The sequence below is a fragment of the Rhinatrema bivittatum genome, chromosome 5, assembly GCF_901001135.1.
Source record: "Rhinatrema bivittatum chromosome 5, aRhiBiv1.1, whole genome shotgun sequence".
NCBI lineage: Eukaryota > Metazoa > Chordata > Amphibia > Gymnophiona > Rhinatrematidae > Rhinatrema > Rhinatrema bivittatum.
This window is the reverse complement of record NC_042619.1, coordinates 361,131,495-361,156,981: the sequence shown is the minus strand read 5'-3', so window position 1 is coordinate 361,156,981 and position 25,487 is coordinate 361,131,495. Positions and strand designations below refer to the sequence as shown.

General features: G+C 46.4%; 1 protein-coding gene across 3 annotated transcripts in view; it reads right to left on the bottom strand.

The window, feature by feature from the left end:
- UGGT2 (UDP-glucose glycoprotein glucosyltransferase 2) overlaps window positions 1–25,487 on the bottom strand; it is a 1,031,439-nt gene that overhangs the window by 136,884 nt on the left and 869,068 nt on the right. For all 3 annotated transcript variants that reach the window (XM_029604715.1, XM_029604718.1, XM_029604716.1), the window contains exons 29-30: window positions 5,740–5,825; window positions 2,273–2,357 (exon numbers count right to left, since the gene is read on the bottom strand). In XM_029604715.1, coding sequence (XP_029460575.1) covers window positions 2,273–2,357; window positions 5,740–5,825 — 171 coding nt within the window. The remainder of the gene's footprint in view (window positions 1–2,272; window positions 2,358–5,739; window positions 5,826–25,487) is intronic.

Here is a 25,487-nt window from a genome sequence, read left to right as displayed (position 1 = left end):
CTTCACTCAGTTATCAGATTCTTTTAAATATTCACTAAATACAGTCCTACTGTATCGTAATACTCACTGCTATAGCACCTTCTGTATGTAAGTGCAATTCTAAAGCATATATTTGCAGATACTTCTAATCTTAAGAACAAATATAAATGGAATACATATTTTTCTGTCAAAAGCTGTCAAAAACTACCTTAAGATGTTCATATTTTTTAGCTTCTTCTGTAGAAGAAGGCAGAAAGGGGCAAAATTCAGTTGCAACAAGGAAGTGTATTTCTTCACAGAAAGGTTGGTGGATAAATGGAAAAGTCTTGGTAAAGGCAAAAACAATACTAAGTTTAAGAAAGTACAGGGTAAGTGTAAAGCATTCATAGATGCGGGAAAGAAAAAGTGAAGCCAGAGATCAAGAAAAATGAGCAGACTAAATGGGCTTGGTGGTCTTTAACTGCCATCATATTTTCTGCTTCTAGCAATTTTTTTTTTTTAGTTTTATCTAAAATAGAAGTTTAGGAGCATTTGAGTTCAATCACAATGGGCATTACAATATCCTAGGTCATGATTCCCTTTTGAAAGCTGTAGCCTGCTCTACACAAATAATCCTTTAAAACAAATCAAAGAAAATTCTTTTTCACTCAGTACATAGTTAAGCTCTGGAATTAATTGCCAGAGTATATGGCAGTTAGTGTAACTGGGTTTAAAAAAGGTTTGGATAAGTTCCTAGAGCAGAGCTTTCCAAACTGTGTGTCGGGACACGTTAGTGTGTCGCCTGCAGTGTGCAGGTGTGTCGCGCAAGCCCGGTCAACTTTGATGCGAGTTTGAGCTTTTTTTTTTCTAGAGATTCACTTTTTTTTTTCAGTTTATGGGTTGCTTATTATTGGGTGATTTTTGCTGTCAATCGCGTTTTTTGGGGGGGCTTGGTGGGTGGAACGAGCCCAGCCATCCTTGCATTGGCTGCTGCTGCCGATGAGGCCTGGCCATGAGGAGTACTGACTGCAAGCAGCAGTGTCTGGTGATCATGGAAGGGAGTGAAGCACTTAACTGGCAACAATCAAAAAGACGAGGTACATGAGTGTGGGGGCCAGACATGTGCTGGGGAGAGAGAGATGAGTGAGTGGGGGGCAAACGTGCTGGGGGGACAGACATGTGCTTGAGGGGGAGAGATATGAGTGTGTGGGGGCCAGACATGTGCTGGGGGGAGGAGAGAGATGAGTGTGTGGGGGACAGACAATTTGTTTTATTATTGTTTCTCATAAATTATAACAATAACATGAATCTTGGAATATATATTTTTAATATAAATTTAAGGTTTTCATGAGATAGGTTGTGTCGTGAAACATTTTATTTATGTATATATTTAAGGAAACATACATAAATTGTCGAAATATGTTTCGTTCGTTTAACCTTTAACCTCTGGTTTACTAGTAGACTGAATTACCGTGTCGTGAAATTATGTTTGTCTAAAAAGTGTGTCACCACCATGAAAAGTTTGGAAAGCTCTGTCCTAGAGGATAAATCCATAATCTGCTATGACGGTAATTAATAAGCAATAGTACCTTGAGATCTATCTAATGTTTGGGTACTTGTCAGGTACTTGTGACTTGGATTGGCCACTGTTGGAAACAGGCTACTGGGCTTGATGAACTCTTGGGTCTGACCCAGTATGGCAATTTCTTATGTCCTTATGTATTTTACAAATAGTTCTTAAAAGGCATGCATGCATAAGTATTTTTAAAAATGTCCTGTTAACTTTTCATTTCCAATTAAAAACATATCATATACCAAACTGTGGAATATCTCAAAATGTATTTCACTCCATCCACGAGTATTTGAGCAAGTTGCAAATAATACAGTATATTTAGGGCTTCTGATTTTAGGTTTTAACTGACTAATACCAAAAACACATCCTTGATGCAAACCCCCCCCCCCCCCCACCAAAATAAATGTTTATTGGATAAACACTGGAAAAACACCACTTCCTCTCAAACCTCTCCCTTTTGCTTGCCTTCAATCTTCCATTGTTTTTTGTGCCTTTTCCATGCTTACAACTCTTTAGTTGCACAAATGAATGCTTTTAATTTAACTGGAAAAAGTACCCATAACCCAATATCTGTGCTGCAAAAACACCGATAAACACAATTTTTTAATTTTCAAAGAACCCCTTATTAGTTGGAAAATGAAAACCTAAATTTACAATTTTTAAACAGCTAAGACTGGAAGCCCTAAATAAATTTTCACTGCAATATTTGTTAAGACAAATGCAATTAAGTTGCCTACATACATTCACTTTGACGATTTTGCTGTTAAAGCTGTTTAATACCACAATAATATCTTCTAGGTCTGCTGGAGAATCTGTGCCGGAATGGCTATGGAAATAGGAACAAAAATTATTGTCAAACAAAGCACTATACAGTGTATACAAAACGGGACTTGGAATACCACTGGTAAACTGCAATTATATATTCTACTTTCTTGGATATAAAGATATGTTACCTTCATTTTTTTCTAGTGTACTTGATATAAAATTTTAATCTAAAAGTTATTTGACTGATGCAGTAAAAGAATCAAAAGAGTTTTAAACAAGGCAGGCTTCATGGCTGTTTGGACAGAAAAACATTATTTTTGTAATGGCCCCCTGCTCCCCAGGCTCATTACCAATATGGCCCTGGGTAATTCCTTGTTTTTAGCTAGTACAGTATATATTAGTGAGTAGGGGGTGGCACCATTCTGTACAGCCTCTCCATTTGAGGGTGCTGGAATGGCTGTCCCCCTGGTAAGGATTTATAAGCGGCTTTCTACTGAGAGTTCTGGGGGCAGTGTAGTTGATTTTTGGAGCTATAGGAGGTATGTGGAGCTTTTCCTGAATTGGTTTTTGGGGCCTTCTCTTAGGGCTCAGGCAAACCCTGCCTGGTCTCTGTGAAACAGTTAGGGGATCTGGTGGATAGAGGTGGTATCCTGGGTTGTTTTGGGATTTTTCAGGGGCTTTGATTTGTAAGAAGCCTGGTGGGACCCCTGGACACTGCCTGAAGGGAGTACATAGGGAACCCTCTTTTGAGAGTCGCAGTCTAGGGAAGATCTGCCCCTTTGCCACCTCAGTGAGGACAGAAGAGTGTCGGTGACCCAGTGCCAGGACCTTCTGGTGTTCTGCCTCAATTTGGGGAAGAAGAATTTTGTTGAGAAGATCCAGTAGGGAGTTTTGGCTGTTCTAAGAAATATCTGGAATGACTTGTTCCTGAGTGGATCCCTCCCATTAGGAATTCAATAAAGTGAGAAAGAAGAAGAACAAACAACTAACTGTAAGTAAGAGCCAATTGAGACCATTGAGGATACCCCTTCTGGAGTCTTTACTCTTGGGGAGGAGAGAGGATTTTGAAACTGTGCAGAGACTGTATTTTTATCTTTTACCAGTTTTTGGAAGGGGTTATCCTGCCCAACCAAGGGTACCCTGCCCTCTTGGGAACTCCACTTAACCAAGCCCTAGAGCATATACATTTCCCTTGCCCTGGTAACTGAGAACCATGCATAGAGGGAAAAATTGTAAGTAATGAAAAATTCTGTGGGGTTGAGGGCTGAGTTTTTGTGTCATATTTCACCAAATTACCCATCAGTAAAGACCTTATTTTGGACCCTAAATGAGTGGCTCCAGTGCATTTCTTTGGCATGTATAGCACATACTGTAATGACAGGTAAAAACCTTATATTTTATTGAAGCTTGTGGAAAGATAGCATAAATTTCTGATATTTGTTTTTGTTATTTTTTTGTGCTGGATTTTATTAAATGTATGTATGTTTGAACTGTGCTCTGCACTGAACACTGTGGAAGTTGCAGATAATAAGAACTTTTAATAAATAAAAATAAAAAAATAAATAATAAAGTACACCTCTCACAGTCACTCCTGTCACTCAGGGCCCTGACAGATAAATTTCCCCCTCCCCCACCAACAAAGAATCCAGTTCCTGGGAAGGAAAGAGACTGTGTAAAAGAGCTAGCCCCTAGAGACAATAAATAGCTTAGCAGCTATCCAAAGATGGGGTTACATTTTGTACCAGCTCCCCACTCGGCAAGCCCACAAATACAACATGTTCTGATGTCTATCTGCCTCACTGCACTTAAGGCCCAATTTTAAAAGGGCTGCGTGCGTAAAAACCTGGGGTTACGCACGTGGCCAGGCCTTGCACGCAATGTGCGCATTTTAGAACAGGCCAAGCCATGCACGTAACCCCTGTTACGTGAAGTGCCGGGTCCCACAAGGGCGACAGGCCGGGACAGGCCATTAGCCGTTGTCCCAGGGAAGCGTGTGCCAGCAGCCGGCCAACGCATGGAGTTTACTTCTGCTCTCAAGGAGCAGTAAGTATAAAAATAAAAAATATGGGCAAGGTCAGGGTTAGTTTAGGGGTCGGGGAGGAGAGGGGAAGAGGGAGGAAGGTTAGGGGTAGGAAAGTTCCCTCCCAGTCCGCTCCTTAATATGCGCACACGCCACAAAATGATCACGTCCACGCGCGCGCACCAGGAACTGCACGCATCTCCACCTTTTACAGTTTACTATATTAATATGCAGACATTCCATGCTTTTGATTTTAAAACATAAGTTATTTTGTTATTTCTCAAGCATGTTCTACACCCAGTTTTCAGATTCCTTGCTAATTTAGACATAAATGTGTCATGCTGTAGGAGATACAAAGGAAAGCATCAGAAAGCCTGATTATTCATATAAATCTAAATGAACATTTTGGGGTAGATTTTAAAACATTGCGCTTGCGCGTCCATGTGTGCGTGTTACCTGGCACGCACACATGGACGTGCATGTTGTAAAATGCCGGGTCGGCATGTGCTAGGGGCGAAAACAAATGTACTTATGCGTGGTGACGAATTGGGGCCTTCCCCAGTTCCCTCCCAGTCCACTCCAATTAAGAAGCGGACTGGGAGGGAACTTCCCAACCCCCTATCCTGTCCTCCCCCTATCCCTTTCCTAAATCCCCCCAAATGCTTTGTCCTACCTTTTGCTCCTGCTTCTGAGCAGAAGCAAGTTGTGCGCGCTGGCACCCTGCCGGCACGTGATCCCCCAGTACAGCAGCAAATGGCTGCTGTGCCGGACGCCTCTAGCCCTGGACCGCCCCGCCCCCGGACTGCCTCTTTCACTAACCACTGGACTTACAAGTGTCCCGGGCGTTTACACGCGTGGCTGGGCCCTTTGAAAATTGGCCCAGCGCGTGTAAGGCCCGGGTTAAAATCTGCCCTTTTGCTTTTAATTACAACAACTTCTAAAGGGAATCAAATAAAAAGTAATTTACTTTTAATTATTTTTGAACTTACATTCAATATTTCTACATATTTTACATATATAAGTGCTGTCAAATCATTCCATGACCTAACTGGCTCAATAACAATGCTCTGGTAGGCTGTCAGATAACTCTTTAGGAAAGATAGACATATGACAGCAGTCCTCGGTGCTTTACAGATGCTTGTCCTGCAAACCGGTCAAGCAGAAGAGACTTGTACCAGAAATATTCTATTAAAAAACTTCTCCCTTCACTGCTTTTTCCCTTCTATTTTTAATAAAAGCACTAATCTAACAGACAACTGAACTTGAAAACACTTCTTTGTCATTACTTACAATATGCTACAACCAGCGAACAGGTGAGAAAAAGGGATGCAGTCTTTCTAGTAAGAAAAATATTTGACATTAAAGATAAATATAGACAGATGAGCAACATCTTAATTTAGAAACTGAGATAAATGTTACTTACGCAAATATATGGTAAATGTCTTCCGATCTTCCTTTACGCAATCTTAGTGTCCAAGCACCTGGATTTGCTTTCAGTTGAAAATACCCCTACAGAGTGCAGGAACGAAGGTAAAAGCTAAATTACCTGAATTCCCAATTAATATTTTTATCTAGTGACAATGGAGAAATCTATATGGAAAGAATGTAACAGAAGTTAAATAACACTACCCTGATTCTGCTTTATTTTTGTGCTCTCTCTGCACTGAGAAGTAGTTTCCCTTTGAAAGTTAGCAATAAAATACATGCAGTAAAAGTATCTTCACACTTTCCCTCACCTTTCCAAATCCCTGTCTAAACATATTGACCTCTCCCCCCAAATCCTGTTTGGTTTATAGCTCTATACAGCTTTGAAAACATAGAAATGAAAGTTGAAAAGCAAGCTGTAAGCGATACATATTTATTGAAGTGAGGCATGCACATCAGCGCTGCTGTTGGATAATGGCTGGCAAACATGAGGATGAGAAGTGTGATGGAATATGTGACAGTGTGAATGCAAATGTGTGACAGGAAAGGCACATTTTAGAGTTCTGAAAGCATAAGTTGGCACACAGTAGAGCCACATCAGGATACAGCTAGGATCCCGACAGGAGGGAGCAAGGGACAGGGAAGGCATGAAAGGATCGAAGGCAGAAGAGTGTCTGTGATATTTCCATACTTATAAGGGTTGTGTTGGCTATGTGTGTACAAAATTACAGTCTTTTGTGTACTGTATTTTTGACAAAATATGGGGGACACAGACACACTGAATGTAATTCACAAATTTATATTCTGTGTTCTCTAGCCAAAGTCTCTTCAAGGTGGATTACAACAGAAATTAGCAACATTCACAAATAAAACACAGCAATCATAACAAATAAATTCATATAAACACGTAACAGCAAAATTGATTACATATAATAAAATATTCAGCATACTCTATTTGTTAATAACTTAATATCATGATTAAAACTAACACAGCTAGAAAGTCATAACACTCAAATACTAAATTCAAAATCCAATTTAAATATGACCCACCTAATCTAGTGTTATGGTTTGTGGGTATGTGGACCCTTGGCCCGAGGTATGAGTTGTTACCACCTGTGGGGAGGAGCCCCACAGGCCCACACCGTCGGGAGGTGAGGTCAGGCATGGCAGGGAGCTCTGGTTGAGACTGTGGAGAGGTCCCAAGGCGTCAGGAGGAATTCCCCAATAGACAAGCAGGCTGTAGATAATACCTTGACTGAGACCTCTGAGGGGGAAGGTGCTAGGCAGGCCGTAGAGTGGGATGGCTTGAGACTGGTGTGCAGGAGATATACCGGAGAGACACCCCGAGGGGCAGAGCTGTGGAGTGAGGGAGGTGCAGCTGTAGTGATGCAGGCCAACCCGCAGAGCATGGAAGCCCGAATTCCATCTCCGATGGTGACGTAGGTAGAACTCGAGGAGTGGGGAGAACAGACAGTCTCTGTATGATAGAGAAGCACAGCTCCGAGGAGCGGGAAAGTGCAGGCAGTCTACTGGCATGAAAGCGCGACCCCGAGGAACGGGGAGGCGCGGACAGTCACAGTGAAGCACAAGGACACTCCCCTGAGGAGTGGGACGGTGCCGAGAGTCTCTTGAAGAGTATGAGGGAACAGCCCCGAGGAGCGGGGAAGCGCTGACAGTCCAACACAGCACGTAGGCACAAACACGAGGAGCAGGGAAGCATTAGGGTAAACTCCTGAGTGGTAAAGGTGTTCCAGGGGGCAACCCTGAGGTGCGAGCCTTGCAGAGTAGGACTTCAGGAAGCGAAGGGCCAGCCCGAGGAGCGGGGGAGCCCTTGAGACAAGGTCTCCGTAGAGAGCGCCCACTGGCCCCCGAGGAGCGGGTACCAGACAGAGTCCAAAGTCCAACAGAATCCAATAGCGTAGCGACAGGGACACAGAACAGGAGCTAGTAGAGACGTACGGAACTTGTTGCCAAGTTGGCTAGCTGAGGGCGAAGGTGGAGCTTAAGTACCTTGATCCGATTACATCATCAAACAGGGACGCCCCCGATGTTGCCGCCGAAGAGGCTTCAAAGGAGGGCCCAGTGACGCACATGCGCACAGGAAGGCCCGGAGATGACGTAGATGGTGGCGGCGTCTCGGCCGCCACGAGGAGCCATGGGGAACGCGGTGGTAGAGATTGGCCTGTCCTGCAAGCAGATCTGGAGAGGGCTGGAGAACGGTGCAGGATATAAGTAAGCGTGGTCGCAGCCATCTGTGACCGATGGGCATAACAGTACCCCCCTCTTAAGGCCCCTCCCCGGGTTTATGAGGAGGGGGCTTACGAGGATGCTTAGCGTGAAATTGCCGAAGGAGATCCTTGTCCAGGATATTGGCCATGGGTTCCCAGCTGTTCTCCTCAGGCCCAAAGCCCTCCCATGAGAGGAGGTATTCCCATTTTCTTCCATGTTTCCTAATGTCTAGGACATCTCGGACCTGATAGGTGACATCTGCTTCTGAAGATAGCGGTAAGGGGTCCGGTGGTTTCTTAGAAAATCTAAAAAATCTACCCAATTTTTTTAGATTGGGTACAGGACAATATAGTACAACCAAATCTAAAAAATCTAAAAAATCTAAAAGAAGCCCAAGATAACAGAACCAATGAGCAAGGGGTAGCTAACAAAAAACCCAGACTACCCCTGCGCACGAGACAAAAAAACTAACTGAAACCAACTGCGAATAACTGCTCCAACAACCTTTCTGCCAAAAGGAGCTTCAGGAAAAATAGATAGGAAAACGCTAGCCAACACAGTCTTTCGGAATCTGAAGTAAGGGGCGGGCCTCTGGACTGATCCTTGGTACTACAGGAACGAAAATAAGCAGGTAAAAACCAATTTTCTTTTCCCTGTACATACCAGGATCAGTCCAGAAAAGTGGGATGACCCAAGCCACCCTAAACTGGGCGGGAACCCGAAAGGCACGCACGCAGAACGCTCTCACCAAAGGACGAGACAACAGGAGCTCCGATGTCTAATCGGTAATGCTTTGTAAAAGTATGAAGAGAGGACCACACTGCCGCCCTACAGATCTGAGGCAACAGAAGTTGACACTCTGCCCAGGAAGTAACCTGGGCCCTAGTGGAATGGGCTCGAAAACCCACAGGAACTTGACGGCCTCGGGCAACATAAGCCGAGCAAACGGCTTCTTTAATCCAATGAGATATGGTCGCCTTAGACGCTTTATCCCCTTTCTTTGAGCCCCCAAATAGGATGAATAAATGATCAGAGTGACGGAAGTCATTGGTAACCTCCAGATAACGCAACAGAGTGAGTTGCACATCCAAAAGATGCAGGTCTCTGTCCTGAGACGAATTCCTAGACCAACGTGGAAACCCTGGTAGTTCCACCGTCTGATTTACATGAAAGGCCGAAACCACCTTAAGCACGAAAGACGGAACCGTGCACAAAGACACCCGATCGTCATGAATCCTTAGAAAGGGGTCCCGACACAACAAGGCCTGTAGTTCTGAAATCTGACGAGCTGAGAAAACAGCCACCAAGAACACCATCTTCAATGTCAAATCCTTCAAAGAAGATCGGTGGATAGGCTCGAACGGGGCGCCACATAAAACCCACAGGACCAAACTAAAGCTCCACGTTGGGCACACCGTGCGGAAGGGCGGTTGTAGATGCTTGACCCCCTTCAGAAAACGGGCAATATTGGGGTGCGCTGCAAGTGAAAAACCGTCCAATCTTCCCTGCAATGCACCCAGGGCCGCAACCTAAACCCGAAAGGTATTGAATGCTAACCCCTTGGTGAGTCCCTGTTGCAGGAAATCCAGAACCCGAGGGGCATCGGCCGTCATGGGATCGCAGTCCCGCTGAACACACCATGACTCAAAAAGCTTCCAAGCCCTCACATAGGCCATGGAAGGGGCCGGATGTCGCACTTGTAGTAGAGTGGAAATGACCTGTTCCGAGTAAGCATAAACATTGACGCTCAAAAGCCAAGCCGCGAGAGAGAAGTGATCCACTATGACGCCTAGATCTCTTTCTTGGGTGGTAGCACCTAATATGTAACCTAACATTGTGTAACTATAGCATGGGTTATTTTTCCCTATATGCATCACCTTGCACTTATCCACATTAAATTTCATTTGCCATTTTGATGCCTAATTTTCCAGTCTCACAAGGTCTTCCTGCAATTTATCACAATCTGCTTGTGATTTAACTTCTCTGAACAATTTTGTATCATCTGCAAATTTGATTACCTCACTCGTAATATTTCTTTCCATATCATTTATAAATATATTGAAAAGCAAGGGTCCCAATACAGATCCCTGAGGCACTCTACTGCCCACTCCCTTCCACTGAGAAAATTGTCCATTTTATCCTACTCTCTGTTTCCTGTCTTTTAGCCAGTTTGTAATCCACGAAAGGACATCGCCACCTATCCCATGACTTTTTACTTTTCCTAGAAGCCTCTCATGAGGAACTTTGTCAAACACCTTCTGAAAATCCAAGTACACTACATCTACCGGTTCACCTTTATCCACATGTTTATTAACTCCTTCAAAAAAGTGAAACAGATTTGTGAGGCAAGACTTGCCTTGGGTAAAGCCATGCTCACTTTGTTCCATTAAACCATGTCTTTCTATATGTTCTGTGATTTTGATATTTAGAACACTTTCCACTATTTTTCCAGGCACTGAAGTCAAACTAATTGGTCTGTAGTTTCCTGGATCGTTCCTGGAGCCCTTTTTAAATATTGGGATTACATTAGCTATCCTCCAGACTTCAGGTACAATGGATGATTTTAATGGTAGGTTACAATTTTTACTAACAAGTCTGAAATTTCATTTTTGAGTTCCTTCAGAACTCTGGGGTATATACCAGCCGGTCCAGGTGATTTACTACTCTTCAGTTTGTCAATCAGGCCTACCACATCTTCTAGGTTCACCGTGATTTGGTTTAGTCTATCTGAATCATTACCCATGAAAGCCTTCTCCAGTACGGGTACCTCCCCAACATCCTCTTCAGTAAACACCGAAGCAAAGAAATAATTTAATCTTTCCGCGATGGCCTTATCTTCTCTAAGTGCCCCTTTAACTCCTCGATCATCTAATGGTCCAACTGACTCCCTCACAGGCTTTCTGCTTCGGATATATTTTAAAAAGCTTTTACTGTGAGTTTTTGCCTCTACGGCCAACTTCTTTTCAAATTCTCTCTTAGCCTGTCTTATCAATGTCTCACATTTAACTTGCAATGCTAATGCATTATCCTATTTTCTTCTGCTGGATCCTTCTTCCAATTTTTGAATGAAGATCTTTTGGTTAAAATAGCTTCTTTCACCTCCCCTTTTAACCATGCCGGTAATCATTTTGCCTTCTTTCTACCTTTTTTAATATATGGAATACATCTGGACTGTGCTTCTAGGATGGTATTTTTTTAACAATGACCAAGCTTCTTGCACACTTTTGACCTTTGTAGCTGCTCCTTTCAGTTTTTTTCTAACAATTTTTCTCATTTTAGCAAAGTTTCCATTTTGAAAGTTTATTTATTGGAACTTCACTGTCGGGATTCCCTAATTCTAATGCATCATTAGTATCCTTTGAAGATACCTCTCTCTGAACCATGCGCTGCTGAGCGACTGTCAGCTTTCCCCTTTGTTCTACTTTAAAAGCTGCTCTATCTCCTTTTTATAGGTTAGCGCCAGCAGTCTGGTTCCACCCTGGTTAAGGTGGAGCCCATCCCTTCAGAAGAGATTCCCCCTTCCCCAAAAAGTTCCCCAGTTCCTAACAAAACTGAATCCCTCTTCCTTGCACTATCGTCTCATCCACGCATTGAGACTCCGGAGCTCTGCCTGCCTCTGGTGACCTGTGCGTGGAACAGGAAGCATTTCGGAGAATGCTACCCTGGAAGTTCTGGATTTAAGCTTTTTACATAAGAGCCTAAATTTGGCTTCCAGAACCTCCCTCCCACATTTTCCTATGTTGTTGGTGCCCACATGTACCACGACAGCCAGCTCCTCCCCAGCACTGTCTAAAATCCTATCTAGGTGACGCGTGAGGTCCAAACCTTCGCACCAGGTAGGCATGTTACCAGGCGATCCTCTTGCCCACCAGCTACCCGGCTGTCTACATTCCTTATACAAACAGTCTAACTTCAGATAGTCAGCCAGAGTGACTCACTGCTCTCTTGATTAACAAATGTTGGTACCTAATCAAACCAAATCACACTACCTCAACACCTTTCCAAGGTGAGTAAGTGAGCTGAACTTATTTCTAGCTTCTGGCTACTTTATTCTTATTGTTTTTGTTTTTTTTGTTTTGGTTTTAATATACAAACACTCTAATGTCTGCTTACTATCTGCCTTGCAGACTTTTAAAAATAAACATACTAACTACTGCTTATTAGCTGCCTTACTGACTGACTATTTAAAAATACAAACAGTCTAACTTCTGTTTATTCACTGCCTTACTGACTATTAAAAGCACAAACACACTAAATAATATTCCCAAATAGTTAACTTTGCCCCAATACTTTTAAAAAGACAATGTCCTAAGCAAAAACATACTGATTCCTTTCAGCCACCAGCAAGGTGATCCTCTCCTCTCAGTGCTCCCACTTGCGCTGAATAAATTTGATACTGAGCCATACCTTATCCCCAGGCTGGAAATGGGGTGCTGCACGGTGATGGGCATCAAAGGCCTTCTTTGATCTCTGGGCAGCTTGCTTAAGCAGTTACTGGGTATTTTGCCACAGTTGATGCAATTCTTGGGCAGTAGCTTGCGCTGCTGGAGAAGCCACTGAGAGCGGGAGCAGAAGGTTGGCGCCCATAGACCACCTGGAAAGGCGATGAACCAGTAGAAGTGGACAGATGTGAATTTAATGCAAACTCCACCCAAGGAAGGAAGTAGGCCCAGTTGTCCTGCTGCAAACTCACGTAGGCTCGCAAGAATTGCTTTAGAGTTCTATTGGTCCTCTCTGTTTGGCCATTGCCTTGAGGGTGGTAAGCCGAGGTGAAGTCTAAGGAAATATTAAACTTCTTGCAAAGAGATTTCCAGAAGCTTGCGGTGAATTGAACCCCACGGTCAGCGAGAATATGCTTGGGAAGACCGTGGGACTGTAACACATGCCGAAAGAACAATTTGGCCAGCTGGGGCACCGTGGGAAGGCCAGGTAAAGCCACAAAGTGTGCCATCTTAGAGAAGCGATCAACAGTGACCCATATGGTGTTATTCCTGTTGGAGATGGGTAAATTCACAACAAAGTCTGTAGCGATATGGGTCCAGGGTTCATTCGAAATAGGAAGTGGTTGTAAGAGTCCCCATGGTCTTCCTGCTGGAGGCTTATGTTGGGCACATGTAGGGCAGGATTCGACGGATGCTTGGGTATCCTTTCGAATAGTAGGCCACCTGTAGTACTGCTGCAGAGTAGAAATAGTCCTGGAGTGACCCGAATGTCCAGAGGTCAAAGAGTCGTGAGCCCATTGCAAAACATTTCGTCTTAGCAGGCGAGGGATCACTGTCTTCCCCGGTGCTACTGGGAAGGTGGCAGACAAGATGACCTTAGCAGGGTCTCTTATATGCTGAGGGGTATCAGGAACATTCTCAGCGATGAACGACCTGGATAGGGCGTTGGCACGAGCATTCTTATTGGCTGGGCGATAACGCAGTATGAAACTGAATCTAGTAAAGAAGAGGTCCAGCAGGCCTGGCGATGGTTTAGATGCTGAGCATGATGTAGATACTCAAGATTTTTATGATCCGTGTATTCAGTAATCTGGTGTTGTGCACCTTTCAGCCAGGGTTGCCATTCCTCAAAAGCCAGCTTGATGGCCAACAATTCTTTATCCCCGATGGCGTAATTACATTCCGCCGGCGAGAATCGTTGGGAAAAAAAAGAACAGGGGTGCAAAATGTGAGTAGTGGAGTACTGACTCACTACGGCTCCTATTCCAACGTCGGAGGCGTCAACCTCAACTACAAACGGGCGTGTAGGATCCGGATGGTGGAGACAAGATTGCTTCAGGAAGGCAGACTTGAGATCCTAAAAGGCCATCATAGCATCGGGCGACCACTCAGAGGGGTTGGCCCCCATGCGAGTCATGGCCGTGAGTGGTGTGGTCAGCATGGAATAATGGTGGATAAATGAGCGATAGTAACTGATGAAGCCAAGGAATCTCTGGAGAGCCTTGAGGTCTGTGGGTTGAGGCCAGTCATGGATGCTCTTTAATTTCTGAGAATCCAAACGAAACCCCTGACTAGACACCACGTAGCTCAGGAAAGGAACAATCTCTTGTTCTGTCAGAAAATGTGTTGGAAAATGTGAAAATGTGTTTCTTTGTAATCATGCATGTACGTTGTAGTCAGTTAAATCACGTTTATACTGAAGAATATGAAATGCAATTTTTTCTTTTACTTAGATGAGGGCCTCTTTTGAGATGCTTTCCAACTTCAGACACCTGTATCCTTGGAGGCTTAAAAAAAAAATAAAGTATAAGAAACTTTACTTCTTATCTTTGTTCTTGGGGAGTTAAAAAATGAGAGCCCCCACCTGGCTACCCTTGTCGGGGGAGGGGGGGGGGCAAAAAAGTTAACTTTCCTCAATTGGGATGCCTTCCATCTTTATCTTTGTCCTTGGGGAGCTTCAAAATCTGAGCCCCCACCGGCCTGGCTGTTCTATATATTTAAACCCCTGTTAAGAACAGTATGGGGGGAGGAATGGTAGCGGAGGAAGATAAACTTTGACTGACTGCACGAGAGAGACAGTAAACGGACTAATTGCTTCATGACATTGGTAAGCCTTTTAATTAGTTATTTTTCTGCATAAGAGAACCCGAGGTAGTATTAGCTAAGCATATACTAGAAAGAATTTATTTTACAAGAAAAAATGTCTTTAGTATATATTTATCTAATTGCTATAGTTGCAGTAACTATTGTTATCATTCATATGCTTATAGCTCTGTACTGTTTGATTAAGATAATATTTGAAAAATATAATGCCTCATAAGCTAATCACATGCCTTAAAAGATTATAACTTTTATCTGAATGAATAAAGAGACTTATTTTCATACATCCGGTCTGGTTTATTTCTCTAAATAACTCTATTGGAGAACTCTCATCTCTAAACAATAAACTCCATCTCTAAGGGCTGGAGGGTCTTATGAAAAGGTAGGATAGGAGCAGAGCATATCCAGACTTTCAATGACAGTTAAAAGGAGCACTTTTCAAGCTTAGCGAAAAGTTGATTATCTCGCAGCCACTGGAGGACACGAGAGACATCCTGGCGGTGGCTGGCAGATCTTGAGAGAAGACAAGAATATCGTCGAGGTATACAACTATACACTGATAAAGTATATCTCTGAAAACTTCGTCCATCAGGTTTTGAAATACCGTGGGCGCATTGAAAAGTCCAAACGGCATCACAAGGTATTCAAAGTGACCGTCGCATGTGTTAAAGGTGGTCTTCCACTCATCGCCCTCGCGGATCCAGACCAAATTATAGGCTCCACAAAGATCTAATTTCGAAAAGATCTTAGCTCCTTGAAGCCTGTCGAAAAGCTTGGAGATGAGTGGCAGTGGATAGCAATCCTTGAGAGTAATTTTGTTTAGGCTACTGTAGTCAATGCAGGGACGGAGGAAGCCATCTTTTTTCCCTACGAAGAAAAACCCTGCTCTTGCAGGGGACTTGGAGGGCCGGATGAACCCTTTGGCCAAGTCTCATGAATGTATTCGACATGGATTGGGTCTCATTCTGCGAGAGAGGGTAGATCCTACCCGAGGAGGCTCCAGGTTGGGCAGTAAATTTATCGCGTAGTCATAAGAGCAATGAGGAGGTAACATGTTCGCAAACTTCTTTGAGAACACATCGGAGAAAGATGCATATTGTGGTGGAAGGTCTGGTAGACAGGGTGCTGTGGTCAGACAAGGCAGTGGAGAGATGGGTTCCAAGCAGTTCTTATGGCAAGTAGGGCCCCAACAAGAGAGCTGTAGGGTGGCCCAATCAAACTGTGCTGCTGGAACCAGGGCAATCCCAATACTATGGAATGGATGGCCTTGTCCAATATATGGAATGAGATGGTTTCCACGTGCAATGTCCCGGTGCATAACTGGATGGGAGGTTCCCCATGAATAGATGGAGAGTAGTAAGGGCACCAGAGAATGGATGGTGGGGATCCGTAGTGTTCAGTGAGGTGCTTTAATATGAAGTTCCTACCAGCCCTGGAGTCCACCAGTGCCAAAGTGTGAAACTCTTGGTTGTCCATCTTGATGGACATGGGAACAGTCAATGGAGGAGAGGGTGAAGTCAGGCCTAGGAGGAGTCCTCCAGCAGAACCTAGGCCCGGGAGTTTCCCAGACAGACTGGGCATGAGGCAATGGCATGTCCAGGCTGGCCGCAGTACAGACAGAGGCCGGATTGCTGTTGACGGCATCGTTCCTTAGGAGAAAGTCTACTCCTACTCATCTGCATGGGTTCCTCCTCTGTTGGATTCTGTGGTGTGCTTACTCTTGGAGAAGAAGAACGCCGGGCTCGGGACGAGCCTGGTGCAGACTTCCGGGCTGCTCTGGACTCGAGAGTGTTCTTGTAGCTGACGGTTGAGACGCCCAGTGAGGTCAATCAAGGAGTCCAAAGATGAGGGCAATTTGCGAGCTGCCAACTCGTCTTTAATCCGAGGACTCAAACCTTTGAGAAAAATAGAACGTAGACAGTTGGAGTCCCAGTGTAGTTCTGAGGCGAGAGTTCGGAATTCAATAACATAGTCCGTTAGAGGCCGAGAGCCTTGATGGAGATGAAAAAGAGATGACCCGGAAACGGCTCGTCGGCCCGGTTCTTCGAAAACAGACCGAAACAGGGCCAGGAACCATGGAAGGTCACGGAGTACCGGATCCGCTTGCTCCCAGAGAGGTGACGCCCAGGCCAAGGCTTTACCATCCAAAACGGCCAGGATGTATGAATCTTGGTGATCACATCTGGGAAGTAAGCTGGTTACAGTCAGAAGTGCATATTGCACTGATTCAAGAAACCCCTGCACAGGAGAGGGTTTCCTGAAAAGCGTGGGGGTGCCGGCAAGGGCACAGTCAGCCGAGGAGGGGGTGCAGAAGTGGAGGTATTGAGCTTGATAGATGTCGTTGTAGTTGTCACAGTAGCATCTAGACAAGAGTCAGGTTGTCTATGGCAGCTGCCAGAGACTCCAAGAATTTCTGTTGTTCGCTGATCCTTTGCGGCAGACCAGGAATGGCCTGGAGGGCCGAGAACTCTGCTGGATCCATGAACTTGGCAATCTGTTATGGTTTGTGGGTATGTGGACCCTTGGCCTGAGGTATGAGTTGTTACCACCTGTGGGGAGGAGCCCCACAGGCCCACACCGTTGGGAGGCGAGGTCAGGCATGGCAGGGAGCTCTGGGTGAGACTGTGGAGAGGTCCCAAGGTATCAGGAGGAATTCCCCAATAGGCTGTAGATAATACCTTGACTGAGACCCCCGAGGGGGAAGGATCCAGGCAGGCCGTAGAGTGGGAAGACTTGAGACAGGTGTGCGGAAGATATACCGGAGAGACATCACCGAGGGGCGGAGCAAGGGAGGTGCAGCTGTAGTGACGCAGGCCAACCCACGAAGCAGGGAAGCCCGAGTCCGATCTCCAATGGTGACATAGGTAGTACCCGAGGAGCGGGGAGCACAGACAGTCTCTGAATGATAGAGAAGCACAGCCCCGAGAAGCGGGGAAGTGCAGGCAGTCTATTGGCATGTAAGCGTGACCCCGAGGAGCGGGGAGGCGCGGACAGTCACAGTGAAGCACAAGGACACTGCCCCGAGGAGCGGGACGGTGCTGAGAGTCTCTTGAAGAGTACGAGGGTGCAGCTGCGAAGAGCGGGGAAGCGCTGACAGTCCAACACAGCACATAGGCACAACCCCGAGGAGCGGAGAAGCATTAGGGTAAACTCCCGAGTGGTAAAGGTGTTCCAGGGGGCAACCCCGAGGAGCGGTGGAGCCTTGCAGAGTAGGACTTCAGGAAGCGCAAGGCCAGCCCGAGGAGCAGGGGAGGCCAGGAGACAAGGTCCCCGTAGAGAACGTCCACTGGCCCCCCGAGGAGCAGGTACTAGACAGAGTCCAAAGTCTAACGGAGTCCAATAGCGTAGCCACAGGGCCATGGAACAAGAGCTAGTAGAGACGTACGGAACTTGTTGAAAGTCGGCTAGCTGAGGGCGAAGGTGGAGCTTAAATACTTTAAGCCGATGACATCATCAAACAGGGTCGCCCCCGAGGTTCCTGCCGAAGAGGCTTCAAAGGAGGGCCCGGTGACACACGTGGATGCCTAGGAAGGCCCGGAGACAACGTAGATGGTGGTGGTGTCTCGGCCGCCAAGAGGAGCCATGGCGAACGCGGCGGTAGAGATTGGCCTGTGCCGCGAGCAGACCCGGAGAGGGCTGGAGAACAGTGCAGGATATAAATAACCGTCGGTCGCAGCCATCTGTGTCCGAAGGGCATAACATCTAGTAACATTGCTACGGTCAAAGTAATATACACACCCCACCCAATTAAAAATTAATACACGAATAATGCATTTAAAAATCCAGACCATCCAATATAAACTCAATGAACCCATCCCCATGCACTCATGCTTCGTTAAGCACCTCAGCTGACTAAGCAGCCAGGTTTTCAAACACTGTCAAAAATGCATACAGTTTGATAGATATCTTAGTGTAACATGCAGAGCATTCAACAAAAAAGGTGCTTACCATAGGTGGAGTTTTCATCTAATTTCCTGGTTAGATCGTTAAGCCCTTACTAGAATATGATATCTGATTTTATCCATCAGATAAGTAGGACCAACCCCCGCCCCCCCCCCCCCCTTTTCCAAGGCACAAAACACAAGAGCTGAAATTTTAAATTTAATTTGCAGAAATAATGGAAGCTAGTGCAATGCTTTTAACAATACAATGTAGCTCTCTCCCACTGGGGAGTTCCTGTAACAGCTTCTGAACCATTCTGCACCAGTTGTAACCTGACCAGTACTCTTTTGGGAAAGCCTTTATAAATGGATCTGTAATAATCAAGATGAGATATCATCAGGCTTCAAGAAATGTTGCCTTTGGAACCCTAGAAATCTTATATTATTTTTGTGTATTAACTGAAAGGAGTCAAGGAAGAGGGTATGATAAAACTAGGTTTCTTAATTTCCTCCTCCCCCCTTGTGAAAAAACCCCCAAGAATATTTAAAACAGTGTCAGGATAATTTCCCCTTGGAAGGAATGGGAGCTGAGTGGTGGTGGAAGCATTCTGGTTCCTTGCCTGAGGCTGGTTCGAGGGCTTCCATATGAAAATAAAAGGCATACACGTATTTGAATATTTGTGCACCACAATTATTTTCATAGCATGGCAAATCTATTCATGCTGTAGCCAACTATCTGGTGAACATCTTTTTTTTTTTTTTTTTTTTTTAGAAAAATCATTACAAGCCAAATCAAAATATTTCCTGCTCTTTTCTATGGTTATTTGTACTTGTTTACTTTTCTTGTTGGCTGATATGAAACGCGGATATACATTGCGCTATTCTTATATGATGTGTATTATGCTATGTCTTCAATAAAAAACGGTAAATATAAAAAAATATATATATTTCCTGCTCTTTGTCATCCAAAGGCTAAAACAATTTTGATTCAATCAAGCCAATAAAGAGTAGAAGCTGTAGCAGAAATGCAGACAATTATACAGCAGGGTCTGTCTAGCAGGGAAAAGTAATGGAGTCGCTGCTGAAAGAAAGAATAGTGAACTATCTACAGTCGAGAGAATTGATGGACCAGAGGCAGCATGGATTCACCAGGGGAAGATCCTGTCAGACAAATCTGATTGACTTTTTTGACTGGGTGACTAGGGAATTGGATAGAGGAAGAGCGCTTGATGTCATCTACTTGGATTTCAGCAAAGCTTTTGATACGGTCCCACACAGGAAGCTGGTGAGTAAAATGAGAAGCTTAGGAGTGAGTGCCGAGGTGGTGACCTGGATTGCAAACTGGTTGATGGACAGAAGGCAATGTGTGATGGTAAATGGAACTTACTCTGAAGAGAGAGCGGTGTTAAGCAGAGTGCCGCAAGGATTGGTGTTGGGACCGATCCTGTTCAATATCTATGTGAGCGACATAGCAGACAAGATAGAAGGTAAGGTTTGTCTTTTTGCGGATAACACTAAGATCTGCAACAGAGTGGACACGCCGGAGGAGTGGAGAGAATGAAACGGGTTTTAAAGAAGCTGAAAGAGTGGTCGAAGATATGGCAGCTGAGATTCAATGCCAAGAAATGCAGAGTCATGCACATGGGGAGTGGAAATCCGAAAGAACTGTATTCGATGGGGGGTAAAGGGCTGATGTGCACGGAGCAGGAGAGAGACCGTGGGGTGATAGTGTCAAACGATCTGAAGTCGGGGAAACAATGTGACAAGGCGATAGCTAAAGCCAGAAGAATGCTGGGCTGCATAGAGAGAGGAATATCGAGTAAGAAAAGGGAAGTGATTATCACCTTGTACAGGTCCTTGGTGAGGCCTCACCTGGAGTACTGTGCTCAGTTCTGGAGATCGTATCTCCGAAGGGACAGAGACAGGATGGAGGCGGTCCAGAGAAGGGTGACTAAAAAAAGTGGATGGTCTTCATCGAATGACTTATGAGGAGAGATTGAAGAATCTAAATTTGTACACCATGGAGGAAAGGAGGAACAGAGGTTATATGATACAGACTTTCAGATACTTGAAAGGTTTTAATGATACAATGACAAAACTTTTCCGTTGGAAAAAAATCAGCAGAACTAGGGGTCACGATTTGAAGCTCCAAGGAGGAAGACTCAGAACCAATGTCAGGAAGTATTTCTTCACAGAAATGGTGGTGGATGCCTGGAACGCCCTTCCGGAGGACGTGGTGAAGACCAAAACTGTGAAGGACTTCAAAGGGGCGTGGGATAAACACTGTGGATCCATAAAGTCTAGAGGATGTGAATGAAGAGAGGGTGGCTTGTGGGAAAGACAGCTAATACCTGGAGATAATACCCTTATTCAATAGACATACACACGGTTAATGTGACTACGACAGTGCTCTATGCTTCAACGGCAAGAGGAAATGTGGATAAAAGGATTTACATTCACAAAAAAGCAGGGAGTAGCTTGCTTGTTACGGCGGTTACTACCCCGAATCAATTAAGCCTGATACTTGTTACGATCCCCCCCGTTGCTATGCTACAGGAGGTATCTCACCTTTCCTCTGGAGGCCGCGCCGAAGCCAGGGCCTCGCCTGTGTACCATCCAGGATTTGCTCCAGGGCCTGGGAGGCCTAGCTGTTCCTGAGGCCTGCCTGTGGCTTGCTTGTGTTTGCTTGGACTTCCTGGTTTGGCCGCGCCGAAGCCAGGGCCTCGCCTGTGTACCATCCAGGATTTGCTCCAGGGCCTGGGAGGCCTAGCTGTTCCTGAGGCCTGCCTGTGGCTTGCTTGTGTTTGCTTGGACTTCCTGGTTCGGCCACGCCCTTCTCCCTAGGGGCCGGCCAGCGGCACTCCTCCTCAGTTATAGGGCCAGTGAGGGGCGGTCCAGGTGAACTCCTCCCAGGGAGTTGCCCGCATACAGCAGTATAAAAGGACTTTCACTTCAGTTCCTGTTTGCCTTTGGATTGGGGTTCACAGTTGTCTGTGTCTTCAAACCAGTCCAGGTCCTCCTTGGTCTTGCTTGTCTTGATGGTTCCCTGTTGCCTTGATGTTTGTTCTGGATGTTCCTGATGTTTGTTCCTGCTCCAGTTCCAGATGTTCCTACCTGCTTTAGGCTGCCAGGAGTGCAGCAAACCTGCTTTAGGCTGCCAGGAGTGCAGCAACCTACTGCTTCCTCTTCTCTGTGCTCGTCCCGCTCCTGCGACTGTAGGACAGGGTGGTCTGTGACCAGTCCAGCCGTGCTGGCTGTGCAGGGTGCCCTGAGAGACAGTGCCAATGTCTTCCTTCCCAGCCCTCGTCCACGATGCCTTGCTTCAGCCCTCGTCCACGATGCCTTAAGAACATAAGAAATTGCCATACTGGGTCAGACCAAGGGTCCATCAAGCCCAGCATCCTGTCTCCAACAGTGGCCAATCCAGGCCATAAGAACCTGGCAAGTACCCAAAAACTAAGTCTATCCCATGTTACCATTACTAGTAATAGCAGTAGATATTTTCTAAGTCAACTTAATTAATAGCAGGTAATGGACTTCTCTTCCAAGAACTTATCCAATCCTTTTTTAAACACAGCTATACTAACTGCACTAACCACATCCTCTGGTAACAAATTCCAGAGTTTAATTGTGCGTTGAGTAAAAAAGAACTTTCTCCGATTAGTTTTAAATGTGCCTCATGTTAACTTCATGGAGTGCCCCCTAGTCCTTCTGTTATCCGAAAGAGTAAATAACCGATTCACATCTACCCGTCCTAGACCTCTCATAATTTTAAACACCTCTATCATATCCTCCCTCATCCATCTCTTCTCCAAGCTGAAAAGTCCTAACCTCTTTAGTCTTTCCTCATAGGGGAGCTGTTCCATTCCCCTTATCATTTTGGTTGCCTTCTCTGTACCTTCTCCATCGCAGTTATATCTTTTTTGAGATGCGGCGACCAGAATTGTACACAGTATTCAAGGTGCGGTCTCACCATGGAGCGATACAGAGACATTATGACATTTTCTGTTTTATTCACCATTCCCTTTCTAATAATTCTCAACAATCTGTTTGCTTTCTTGACTGCCACAACACACTGAGCCGACGATTTCAATGTGTTATCCACTGTGACGCCTAGATCTCTTTCTTGGGTGGTAGCACCTGGCTAAATGATCTTCAGTACTGACCCCTTCTTTATTTTCATTTATAAATCACTTTCCTAAAACAACTGACAGCGTCGTACAACAACTCACGGAAACCTGCTGAAATTCCCCGGCAGCTCCTCCTCCCCAGTCCAACCCCTGCAGCCCATTCCACCCTCTCAGCCCTACCCCAGATCACTCCTATCCCCCTCTCGATCTGTGCATCAGAGCATTCCTCTTCTCTTCACTGACCTCCTCCTCAGCCCAGCCCCTGCAGTCCCTTCCACCCTTCCACTCCACCCAGCTACACACCGCCTTACACCTTATCCTTGCCACACACCTCTCTCTTTTACCCCATTCCCACACATCACCACCCCACCCAGCTTCACTCCACCTTCCACATTATCCCTGCCACACACCTCTTTCTTATACCTCCATTCCCACACACATGTCTTCAGTGTTCTAAGGACTCTGTCTGCCCTTGTCCTCTGTCCGGGCTGCCGCCCTATGCCGTTACCCAGCGGCAGGTCCGAAAGGGCTTGGAACAGTCGGAGGACCGTTCATCAATCAACATTGCGTTGTTGGTTGCCATGGGCGTGCAGGTCCGGCTGAGGGTCAGACTCTGTTCCTCATTCCTGCTTCAGTACCTGCCTACCTCTCCATGCTTGCATCGGCTCACCTCCCACGGTATGGCTTGGGGCTCCTCACTGAATCTTGCTGTGGCCCAAGGGCTCACTCTACCTGCTTTAGAGGCAACTGCGCTCCTCGCGCTCGTAACAGAATCTGAAGGCCCCCGAGCCTTCGGCCCGTAACAGAATCTGAAGGCCATGAGCTCGGTGAGCTGTGCTTGTGATGGACTTGTTTGGTCCCAGAATTTTTTTTCCCTTCTTCGTCTTTATTTTCGTCTCATGACCTGCTGGAGGCGCCAGCTTCTGCCATGGATTACGACCAGCTGGAGGCGCCAGCCTCTGCCACTGATTACGACCTGCTGAAGGCGCCAGCTTCTGCCACTGATTACGACCTGCTGGAGGCGCCAGCTGTCTGGGTTCCCACGACCTGCAGGAGGCGTCTGCGCTCCTCCTGATGTTGCTGTAGTTTGCTCCCGCCCTGCCCCCCCCTTGTTTCCTGCTTGCGCTTGTTTGTGCTGTGTGTGTGGTTGCGCTTGTTCGTGCTATTTTCCCGCCTGTTGCTTGTTTGTGCTGTTCTCTGTCTGTTTTTCGTTTGTTCTGTTTCGTTTACGCTTGTTGTTTCCCACTTGTGTGTTCCCGTCCTCCTCGTTCCCGCGTTTTGTTCCCTCGCTTCCTGTCCTGCCCTCTTTGCTCTTTCGTCCTTCGCTCCCTCGTTTTCTGCTCTCCGCTCCCTTGCTCTCCGCTCCTTCGCTCCCCACTCTCTCGCTCTTTGTTCCCTTGCTCCTGCTCTCTCGCTCTCTGTTCCCTTGCTCTCCGCTCCCTCGCTCTCTGTTCCCTTGCTCTCCGCTCTCTCGCTCTCCGTTCCCTTGCTCCCTCTTTTGTGTTTTTGTGTTGTCGGTCGCTGATTGCGCGGTCTCCGTTTGCGTGCTCGCTTGGTCCCGTGTTCCCGCAGTCTCGTGTTCGTTTGGTCTCGTACTCTTTGGTCCCTCGTCGTCCCTTCAGTGGTTGTGCTGTTGCTTGCTTATTGGTGGTGTGTGTGTGTTTGCTTGCTTGCTTGTTTGTTTTTCTTTGCTTGTCCTCTGTTTCTGGTCCTTCTGAAAGGGGGGGGACCCCTTTGAGGGGGGGGGGGTACTGTTACGATCCCCCCTATTGCTGCGCTACAGGAGGTATCTCACCTTTCCTCTGGAGGCCGCGCCGAAGCCAGGGCTTCGCCTGTGTACCATCCAGGATTTGCTCCAGGGCCTGGGAGGCCTAGCTGTTCCTGAGGCCTGCCTGTGGCTTGCTTGTGTTTGTTTGGACTTCCTGGTTCGGCCACGCTCTTCTCCCTAGGGGCCGGCCCGCGGCACTCCTCCTCAGTTATAGGGCCAGTGAGGGGCGGTCCAGGTGAACTCCTCCCAGGGAGTTGCCCGCATACAGCAGTATAAAAGGACTTTCACTTCAGTTCCTGTTTGCCTTTGGATTGGGGTTCACAGTTGTCTGTCTTCAAACCAGTCCAGGTCCTCCGTGGTCTCTGCCTGTTGCCTTGATGTTTGTTCCGGATGTTTCTGATGTTTGTTCCTGCTCCAGTTCCTGATCCAGTTCCAGATGTTCCTACCTGCTTTAGGCTGCCAGGAGTGCAGCAAACCTGCTTTAGGCTGCCAGGAGTGCAGCAACCTACCGCTTCCTCTTCCCTGTGCTTGTCCTGCTCCTGTGACTGTAGGACAGGGTGATCCGTGACCAGTCCAGCCATGCTGGCTGTGTAGGGCGCCCTGAGAGACAGTGCCAATGTCTTGCTTCAGCCCTCGTCCACGATGTCTTGCTTCAGCCCTCGTCCACGATGTCTTCAGTGTTCTAAGGACTCTGTCTGCCCTCGTCCTCTGTCCGGCCTGCCGCCCTATGCCGTTACCCAGCGGCAGGTCCGAAAGGGCTTGGAACAGTCGGAGGACCGTTCATCAATCAACATTGCGTTGTTGGTTGCCATGGGCATGCAGGTCCGGCTGAGGGTCAGACTCTGTTCCTCATTCTTGCTTCAGTACCTGCCTGGCTCTCCATGCTTGCATCGGCTCACCTCCCACGGTGTGGCTTGGGGCTCCTCCCTGAATCTTGCCGTGGCCCAAGGGCTCACTCTACCTGCTTTAGAGGCGACCGCGCTCCTCACGCTCGTAACAGAATCCGAAGGCCCCCGAGCCTTCGGCCCGTAACAATACTTCACTTTCAATACATATCCAGAATAACTCTCTGCTTCAACGGCAGGAGGGAATGAAGAAAGGTGGATTTATATTCAGATAACAACCAACAAGGACTAAATTGCACAGGCTGGGTAAACAAATGAGCATGGGAGTAGCTTGCTTATTGCGGCGGTTAC